We start from the raw sequence: 10,076 nt of genomic DNA, 5'->3' as shown, positions 1-10,076 counted from the left end.
TATTTACACATGTGTATATACATGTATACACAAATAAATATATATACATATAATATACATACATATATATCTATACGCACACATTCACACATATTTACACACACACGTGTGTGTGTGTATATATATGTATGTATATATATATATATATATATATATATATATATATATATAGTGGGACGGCAGTGGCTCAGGTGGTTGAGCGGGTCGTCCAATGATCAAAGGGTCGGCGGTTCGATCCCCACTACCCCCAGCCATCTGTCGTCGTGTCCTTGGGCAAGACACTTCACCCTCCCTGCCTCCAGTGTGGCTCCACTGGTGTGTGGATGTGTATTAATGATCCCGGTGATGGTCAGAGGGGCCGTAGGCGCGAAATGGCAGCCACGCCTCTGTCAGTCTGTCCCAGGGCAGCTGTGGCTACAACCGTAGCTTATCATCACCAAGAATGAATGAGGAGTGAATGAATAATGGACACAATGTAAGTGCTTTGAGTGTCTGGAAAAGCGCAGATAAATCTAATCCATTATTATTATTATTATATACACAAACACACATATATAAATATATATACACACAACAAAAGTATGTGGTCTCATTTTGAACGTTTGAAATATTTGATTGACAGATTCTCTTGATTCCCTTTCTAGTAGTAGTGGTGTGGGCTTCCAACAGGCTTATTCCTGATTGGCGAGTGCTTACCAAAGAAACAATAACTCAGAATGGCTTGGACCAATTACCGCTTATTGACGTCATCTCATTCCAACATGGCGAAAACATGGCGACCTAATTGACTTCATTTGGTTTGAGGGGGAAGTAAATCATTTTCTGTGGGTGACATCACACTCTAGCTCTATAGTCAATGATCAAGATTTTAAATTTCAACGGTGAGTTTACTCCGCCCTCTCTTCCCAGCAGGAACCAGACCAACTGAAAAGGACCTCAGGAGGACTCTAAAATGAAGCACACCACCTTCACATCATGATTATTTTATTATCAAAACGTGTTACATCTCTCGCTTCTTAAATCTCTGAAAGAACAATTGAAATAGTTTCTACTTTGAAGTGAAAAACAGAACTGAAACATTTTACAAAACAAAGAACGTGTCTGGTTTTTGAAGGAACCCAATAACACTCCCTCCAAAGCAGCTGACGGGGGCTGGCGGCTAGGCCCTGCGGACGAGCACCGTGGATTCAGTGTACAATAAAATCTGTCCGTCACATTCTTTCTGTGCGCACTCAGAGAAATCCCAACGCGAGTTTAGGTCATCTTCTGTTTAAGGTGCTGGTTCATTTTGGGTCTCCACTCTTTAACGTGTCAAACATTCATGTCATGTGAGGCCCTCCTGAATGGGGGGGGGCTTGTAGTGGCAGGTCAGAGGTTTGGGGGTGGGGGGTTGTCCACGATGTGTCTAGTTCTAAAAGAGCTGCATCTGCTGATCATAGGAGAAGCTGGCAGGGGGAGTGGGGAGGGGGAGTGGGGTGTAGCAGCGTTTTGGTGCGTGGACAGTTCGAATGCCCCCCCCTCCAAACTCCAAGTCGTGGAATGCAAAGATTGGTCAGAGAAAAAAAGCAGACGTCCGGATTCCCGGATGAAGCCACAGTCTGGTGAAGCCCCGCCTCCGTCATGAGCAGGTGAAAGTGCGCAGACGTGGACTTCTCTTGGAAAGGATGCAGCACCATTAGACCTGTGCATGACCAGTACAGCAGGGGAAACCAAAACCAGTTCAGTGGAGCAGGACAAGACCCACGCCTTGAGCTGAGGGTAGTGGGGGACTGACAATCTAGCACATAGTGTCACCCCCCCCCCCCCCCCAACACAAAAGCAACTCCTGACGGGTTTGTCCAGTTACCATGACGACAACCATGGCTGTACAATCTGTCTGCACACTGAGGACAATTTCAAGTTACACATGATTACCTGCACTTCCTTTTATAACCAAAGAGGATCACAACTTCCACTGATTGGAGTCCTACTGAAGGTAGGGGGGGGGGGTCCAGTTTTTTTAACAAAAACACAAACGGAAAAGAAAGGAAAAGAAGTTCTGGCTCCTCTGCAGCCTCAGGAGTCTTTAGCCGTGGGCTTCCTACACACCACCCGACTGCGTCCGAACGCTGGCTCCCTGCAGAGACGAGTGCTGGAACTGTTGCGCCCCCCGCTGTGGGTAATGTGTTGCTGCAGACGGCGTGGAGCTGGCCTGCAGCCCCGCCTTCAGGCTGCGAGTTAGCTGCCCCGCTCCAGGGACCGGGGTACCCTGCTCCATTTGCTGTCCTTGTCCTCTGGAAGCCCCCCCTGAGGCGCTGCCCGGCAGGCTCAGTTTCAAGTGGCTGCTGCCCTGCTGGTGTGCGCCACCTGCTGGCTGTCGCAAGTCTGAGGAGGTGGGGGTAGGGCTGGAGGAGGGAGGCTGATCCTGGGACAGTCCTGGGTGGGAGGAGGGCAGGAGGGGGTAAAAGCTGTGCCCTGATGAGGGGCTGTAGGAGGCGTGGAACGGAGAGCGAGACGTCGGCAGGAGGAGAGGGCTGTCGCTCTGCTGCTGACCGTCCTGACAAACAGACAGGAAGTGATCAACAACTAAAACATTTTTCACATTAGACAGGAAGTGATCGACAACCAACACGTTTTTACAGTTCACACAATAAGGCACAAAAGATTAAAAGACAATTCGCCATGAAAATTGTGTTTTTCTGATGGAGAAAGAAAACGAATCTCAAAATTGCATTTCTGAGTATTTCTTTATTCAAATTGTTGCGAATCAGAAGCAGACTAAATTCTATTTGTGATGCAAAAAAATAAGTTGGGCGAGACAAGGTCTCTGCTCCGAGCTCAACAGGGAGGGAAGGGGGGCAGAGTTAACTTAGAGGCAAATTTCTGATCAAATACTGCTGCTCTGCAGAAACTATGTCCTTTTTGGGTAAAAAGGGCATGATCATAATTAAAATAAATGCTGGAAATGTTTTAATAGATCAAAAGATGATCGGAGTGGGAAAAACAATAACGATAGTAAAATACATAAATGAATAGAAGTACCATGAAATGTATTTTTAAGACAAAATGAGTATTTCTACTGTTTATGGCCCGATATAATTTTTTCCGTCCGATACCGTTAACCTATATTCCCCCTGCAACTGTAGCCTATAGGCGATATTTGCCGATCCCAATACTTAAGTGTCTACAGTAACGAAAAGAGATTTCCTTTTGTGTCTTTATTAGAAATGCACACGTTTTATTTTACTGGACATCCATACATACGGCAAAGCATCTCATAGGAACAAGTATCACTTTAGAACTTTCTTATAATAATGTCTGTAAACATTCAGATCAATTATTGAATTCTGAAAATCACTGAAAACCATAAACTCTCCATGATCAGGGACCTATTGGGAACAACATGTATCGCTATCAAAAATAACATTTAACTGAAAACAGTCAATTACGGACTGTGACTGTAGGCATGAACTTCCCCATCTATAAGGGACAAACGTACATTTCAAAGATAAACTGTTTCTGAAAATAGTTAGAAGAATATCGGTAGATTCTTTAAATAATGGACCGATACCGATAAACTCAAATTATTGAAATATCGTCCAATATTGATACTGGCATGGATTTATTGCCCATCCCTAATTTTTACTCTGACAAAAACTTACTGTCGTTTATAGCTTAGTGTTCAAATATTTTCTTTCCACTTTCCAACTCTCTCATTTCCACGCTAATTAGCTACCTACTTCCTGGCCACACTCTGGAGCGCGATACAGAGCTTTAATGTGATGTCTCCGCTTTATCATGCTTCTAATATAATTCTAAAAAAATATTCAATTGACAATTAATGGTGGTGTGATTTGATGTTATACCAAATGCCCCAACATTTTCTTTGTTTTTTTCAGACGTGAAAACATCCTTTTACCTGCTGGGAGAAGCCTGAAGGGCTGAACCTGTGAGGACTCTTCCTGGAGGGGGCCACAGGTGCTGCATGCGCCTCAAACCACTCAGCGTCTGAGCATAAAATTCATCCACATATATGCAAACTGCATCCTTTTCATTGTTTTTAATGGTAAAGATGTTACTCTTCAAACCGTGCCGTACCAGCTTCTCTTTCTGAGGAGCCGCTCCTCTTGTAGATCTGCTCTATTTTGAAGTTCCTCAGCACTCGCTCCAGGTTCTGGCCCTCCCTCAGGCGCTCCACTGTGGTCGGGACCATCCTTGGGGAAAAAGCATTGAATTGACAGTCAGATGACAAGCAGAGAAAATGAACCGCTGCATTCAGGAGAAACTCTCTGATCAGTTTGTCCTGGTGTCCCTGAACTCATCGTCACTCACCATTGACTGCTGCTGTCCTGCAGCTTAGGTTTTAGTGAGGATGCGTGATGCTCCGGCAGACCCACTTCCTCCGTCTGAGGGATGGAGGGGGAGCGGTTGGAAGTGCTGACGCAGGTGTTCGGGGAGGCCGGGGGCTGCCTCCGCTGATGGGAATGAGTGTGATGGGAGTCGTTTCTGTAGTGGGAGCCAGGACGGGGGTGTGCACCGTCCGTGGAAGAGCTGCTGCCAGCCAACTCCGAGTCACGGCTGCCGCCCTGCTTCCTCTTCCGGTATTCCAGCAGAGACACCTGAGGCAGCAGATGGAGGGAGGGAGGGGGCGTCAGTACGTTTCTGCGAAGACACCGCTCCCACTGACACATTCACTGACACTTGGAGCAATGGCAAAACACATGCACCACACCGGAGTCCTGAAAACAGCCTCGTCACCACGGAAACGGCCTCTGCATCAGCGTACTCACGTCCTGACAAGACTCAGAAGGATGCACAGGTACACAGACAGGTGAAGCTCTGGGGGGAGGGGGCAGGCACACAGACGCACCACGATGCATCATCTGAACCACACCCACGACACGACACCCACCTCCACCACCCACTATGAGAATGACAGCTCTCCCCCAGCTTCATGTCGTCATGACAGCAAGGGGTTGGGGAGGTCCCCACACAGGCAGGGATGAATTGTCAGGATGAGTGGAATCGGACTGGGGGTGCATTAGCATCTGAGGGTCGGGGTCTTTGCTGCTTTTTGCCAGAAACCCTAAAGTTTCACCATAAAACTGTTTTTTTGTGACTTATTACAGTTTGTTCTCTGAACTTCAAGCTTTCTTCTGTAGTTTATTCATCAGGGACTTCAAATGTCTTCATGTTCCTACAATAGAACCAAAACTGCTTTCATCTTCAGATAAACTTTGCGTTCTTTCAATGCTAAGAACTTTTGGACTAAAAAATGTTTCACTTTGACAAAACTACAATTTAGTCTTTTCAAGAATTTGTATCCTGGGTTGAATTTCTCTGACTCTTATTCTAAAGCGAGCCCATCTTCTTCAGTCAGGGTTCGATTTGGGCCGGTTCTGTGTTCTGCCTTGTTTTAAAAACAAACTGTGGCTGTTCTCTGGTTTTCATTTCATCTGAAGAAGATCATCTCAGGAGATCCTGGGAACAGCTTTCTGCTGCAGAGCCTCTATGATGAGGAGCTGGACCCGACAAAGAATCCAAAACTTTAAAGCTGGTTTTGTCTGATGTTTTTTTTTTAAGGAGCACAGTTAAAAAACAGCTGCTGGTGTTATTTTCTCTACAGGCTAATATTTGGATGATGACATGTTATTAGGTGATTAGCAAAACTAGATTAGTGCAGATAGTATTTAAGATCCATTTTTTTCATTAAAGACATAACAGTGTTTGTTTGTTTTTTCTTGTTTTCAACAGGATGAAAGTATCCATCAAAGCACACTTGAGTATTCGTTGTCCTGTGGTCGTGAAAGTGTGACAGATGTGAAGTTTGGTCCCAAACGTGGATGGATGAACCACACACACCAACATGACACACATGGCTGGAGAAAGTCCTGGTTCAGAACTGAATGCGGGCCGGGAGGGGGACGGAGCAGCTGGAGCATGGGTGGGTGTTGTATGCAGATGCAAGGAAACAATACTGACATGCACACTTCTAGATGGATTCGTAGGGAGAATATTCACCATATTTCTTACACCTAAAGGCGGGAAATCTGCCTGTCCTGTCAGCAGACTAAGGGAATGCTGGGGGGCCTTCTGCCTTGGAAGAAAAGTGGGAGAGAAGCGTGGCAAAGAGGAGCAGTGAGGAGGAGAGCAGAGGAAGGAGGAGGGGGGGGGGGGTTAAAGCTATAGTTCAGATACAGAAACACAAGTTTAAGTGAGTGCTGTGTTTGGGGGGGAAGGGGCGGACCTGACGACGGTCCAGGTGAAATGCTGAAGACAACAGAAAAGCACAGAGCAGGAGGGGAGGGGGCAGATCATGGTGGTTTCCAGGATCAAACCTTTAAGATTCACCTAAAGAAATCACAATCAACAGCCTGAGAACTTGCCTTTTTCCTCTGAGGGGGGTTGCTGGGGTGTGGCGGCGTGCTGCTTTCGTTAAATGCCGGCCCGTAATGATGCTCCATATATGGGGACATGGAGCCCGAGCACATATCTCCCAGCAGCCCCGGTCCGCTCATGGAACTGTGTAAGTCGGCAGGGGAGAAGCCTCCTTCCACCTGAGAGGGGCGGCGCTCAGGGTGCGCCCCCAGGTTTGCATTGAGGGGGGAGCAGGTGTAAATGAGGTTGAACTCTGTCCTGAAGGCCTGCTCCCTGTTCTGCGGGTCAGAGGAAGGACATGACAGGTTTGCCGAGCTGGTCCCTGCACATGAAGGGCCTTGGGAATCTTGGCTTGAAGCCCCCCCAGGAAAAGAAAAGTCCTCTGAGGTTGTGGCCACGGGGCTCTCCAGGGTAGAGGGGAGGGACAGATCTGGGAACTGAGGCCTGGAGGCATCAGAATCAGCCTGAAACAGCTGGGAGGAAGACAAAAGAGATGAGAGGAAGAAGACTAACCAGTCTACTGGTATTGGGAGGATGGCACAAACCTGAGGGGAGACCGACTCGGGCCGATGAACCGGAGAGGCTTCAGGAGAGGAGATGTTCTACAGGGACAGGTTGAAAACGAGAAAACTTAGAAACAAATCCAAAAAATGGAAACAGCAGAAACAAGGTTTAATAAATCTTTCAAATACAGACTGAACCGTTTCTTCTTCAAAAAAAAAAAAAAAGACTTTTCATCCTAGAAACTTTCGCGCAAACTTTCAGAATAACAGGAAGTGCATCTTTTCTCATTTTGCTGGAAAAGTCTCTTTGGGTTTGTGGGTTATTCCACTCTTTCGTGTTCTTACTTCAAACTGCAGAGGCGTGTTGCAGCGGCTGGTGGGCAGCGATGGCATGGGCGAGAAGACGAGGCCATTGGACAGCAGCGTGCCACAGGGTGTGTGGAGCAGCGGGTGAGGGGAGTCCCCTGGAAGTGGTGGTGTGATGGGCGACAGCGGTTGGAGCAGGTGGTCTGAGGGCTCTGCCGTCCTCTCACTGATGTACTTATGGCGGCGCTTTTTAATTGGAGCGCTGACCTCTGAGATTTTAACCGGAAAATAATTTTTGAGGTGAAGCAGCGAACCAAACGGTTTGATTTCTGAGCGCATGGGTCTTACCTGCACAGTGTGGGTTGGGTGTGGACCTACTGCTGGTGCTCTGCTGGGAGGAAGTGGACTCTGTGCCGTCCTCCAGGCTGGCAGAGCAGCTCTCATCCTCCACCTGCTTGATCCACCTCTGCATGAAGAGCCACAACATTCAACCCTTTGCTGCATTATTTTACAGATTTCTGTGTGAACATCTTTTAGGAGAATTATTTATACTGGAGCATAAAAACAACATTAAACTGTTAGAGAAACAAAGTCCCCAGTGAACTACAAGCTCATTGGGATTCAACATAAGATGGGATCCACCCAATATATATGTCCTTAATTAGCATTAAAAATATTTGAATACATTTTCTAATGTTTAGGCCACAGTGGATCTAAAATCACACTACGAGGACTGAAATGGGGTTCTCGCTCCTTTTTATGGCTCGAATTAAACAAATATCATACAGACGTATTTTTTGATATAGAAAACAAAGATCTGAGACTAAATTAATGTTACATTCTCCATGCAGGGACCACTTCTAGAACATTTGTTGTGTTCAAAGTGGTGCACAGAGTCTGAATGCTGCTGTAGGTTTACCTTCTTGTAGCAGCCATAAGTACCATCAAGTTGAAGAGGGCGGGGCCGGCGCCTCTCAGGGTTGAAGGGCGAGCCGAAGCGAACGTAGTGTCGGGGCGCTGTGCAGATGAGCGAGGTGTGGGAGAGGCCGGGGAGCATGTTAAGCGTGGTAGCCAGCACAGTGGGGTCAGTGGTGATCTTCAGGGGGCGCTCAGCAGACACTTCATGCTGAACTTTATCTCCTCCTGGGATTTTGTCGTTCAACCACTCAGTCACGAGGTACTACGAAGGAAAAGCAGCTTTAATGGCGGCCATGTTCAGCAGAATCCCAAAATTCCTTTCTGATGATTCTGACCTTCTTGGTTTTCGGGTGCCGGAGGTTGCCTCGGTTCAAGCTGTTTAAGGTCTGACCGTCTCCGTCTGGGTGATGGCCCACTACACTGCAGTCTCCGTGGCCGTGCTCAGCGCTGTGTGAGCCCTGAGATCCCTCCTCACTGAGAGCAGCGGCCTGGACGGACGCCGCCTGTGCCAAGGCTGCTGCTGCTGCTGCCTGCTGCTGGGCAAGAGCCTGCCGCTGCCGCCGGGCTCGCTGGGAAGAACTGGAGCGGTAGCGAGATATCCGGCTTTTTGGTCGAGGCTTGGTTGGTCTGGTGGGTTTTGGGGGAACAACTGGAGCAGGTGGGTTCGGTAAGCAGCTCTTCTCTTCAACTGGTGGGGGCTCCTGGAAGAAAATGACACCCCAGCAGATGAGTGAAAAAAAAAGCAACGCGCAGAACCACGTCGAGCAGGAGCCATGCTTCTATCTGACCGTAATGTAGGTGGTTCTTCGTGTGGTGATCCCCACTCCAACATTAAGAGGCGCCGTGGAGCCTCCTGAGGGATTTCCTGCCCCGTTCTCTGTCTCTACACCTTCAGGCTTTACTTCAACCCCTCCTCTCTTCCTCCTGTTGTTGAAGGTCTACAGAAACCAGACTCTGTGTCATGAAAGCATGGCTGTGTGATTAAAAACTCGAGGAGTGGGGGGGGGGAGGGTCCCCCCCTTTCTGGAACAGTCTAGTTCAGGGGTGCTCAAACTTTTTGTAGCGGAGGGCCAAATTAGGAACTCGACATTAGACTGCGGGCCAATTTTGGTGTGGGAAAAAAACAGATAAACAGAAAAGGTTATTTTGAATATCTTCAATATCTTTAATGACCAAGTGTTAACCATTATTTAAAAGTGTTAACCAAGTGTTAACCAGCCATCCAGATGTTTTTCCCATCTGGTCAGAGGTTGCTGCTCAGATCTTCTACTTGATTGTATCATGTGATACTTATTTCTTCAAACTTTTTCTTTTGCTCTGGACAAACAATGTCTGCTGCTTTCAGCTTACATTCTTTTACAAACTCCCCGTCACTTAAACATTTGCTACGCCGGGCCATTTCCAAAGCCTCAACGCAGCTAGCTTCTATAGCAGCTTCAATGGATTTAGCCATTTTTGTGAACATCTGGTGTGCAGCATAGCCTCGTAGTTGTTGGAGCTGATTGCTTCGGTAAATTTGTCATAGTTTTTATGATGCAACATAGTGACGATTTTTTTTGAATTCTTTTTGCATTTACCTGCTTGCAGATAAGGCACATGACTCTATCCAGCCCTTGAAATATGACAAAGTAAGCATTTGTCCACTTAGCTTGAAAGCGCCTTTTCTTCTCGCCAACACAACGTTTTTCCTCAAAGGAACCTGCTCTGGCTCTCTTTTATTGAGGGCCACAAAAAAATCTTTAGGCGGGCCGCCATTGGCCCCCAGGCCGCACTTTGAGAACCCCTGGTCTAGTTGAATCATGCAGGAATGCTCAAAAGAGTTCTCTTCATCTAGTCTTGTTTGCTTTCACTTGCTGAACTTAGAGAACCAAAGCCCCTGGAAATATTACAAAGTACTAATACTGCTCTCTGACCAAACATTGACAAGCATCTGCACCTCCTCACTACACGTTTACCCTGAAGGCTGGAAGTTTTTTTTTTTTTTTAAATAAT

At 47.1% G+C, this 10,076-nt stretch overlaps 1 protein-coding gene across 3 annotated transcripts in view; it reads right to left on the bottom strand.

The window, feature by feature from the left end:
- Positions 1 to 967: 967 nt before the first annotated feature.
- The window catches only part of setd5 (SET domain containing 5), a 30,903-nt gene continuing 21,794 nt past the window's right edge, over positions 968 to 10,076 (bottom strand). For 2 of the 3 annotated variants that reach the window (XM_023955057.1, XM_023955058.1), the window contains exons 14-25: positions 8,873 to 9,022; positions 8,420 to 8,785; positions 8,086 to 8,346; positions 7,515 to 7,632; positions 7,206 to 7,435; positions 6,903 to 6,959; positions 6,366 to 6,830; positions 6,001 to 6,072; positions 4,312 to 4,598; positions 4,078 to 4,193; positions 3,899 to 3,987; positions 968 to 2,536 (exon numbers count right to left, since the gene is read on the bottom strand). In XM_023955057.1, coding sequence (XP_023810825.1) covers positions 2,081 to 2,536; positions 3,899 to 3,987; positions 4,078 to 4,193; positions 4,312 to 4,598; positions 6,001 to 6,072; positions 6,366 to 6,830; positions 6,903 to 6,959; positions 7,206 to 7,435; positions 7,515 to 7,632; positions 8,086 to 8,346; positions 8,420 to 8,785; positions 8,873 to 9,022 — 2,667 coding nt within the window. In that variant the 3' untranslated portion in view covers positions 968 to 2,080. The remainder of the gene's footprint in view (positions 2,537 to 3,898; positions 3,988 to 4,077; positions 4,194 to 4,311; positions 4,599 to 6,000; positions 6,073 to 6,365; positions 6,831 to 6,902; positions 6,960 to 7,205; positions 7,436 to 7,514; positions 7,633 to 8,085; positions 8,347 to 8,419; positions 8,786 to 8,872; positions 9,023 to 10,076) is intronic. The other variant, XM_023955059.1, reaches the window with a different exon arrangement.

This window comes from Oryzias latipes, chromosome 5 (assembly GCF_002234675.1).
Source record: "Oryzias latipes chromosome 5, ASM223467v1".
Taxonomy (NCBI): domain Eukaryota; kingdom Metazoa; phylum Chordata; class Actinopteri; order Beloniformes; family Adrianichthyidae; genus Oryzias; species Oryzias latipes.
This window is presented reverse-complemented; position numbering and strand designations above follow the sequence as displayed.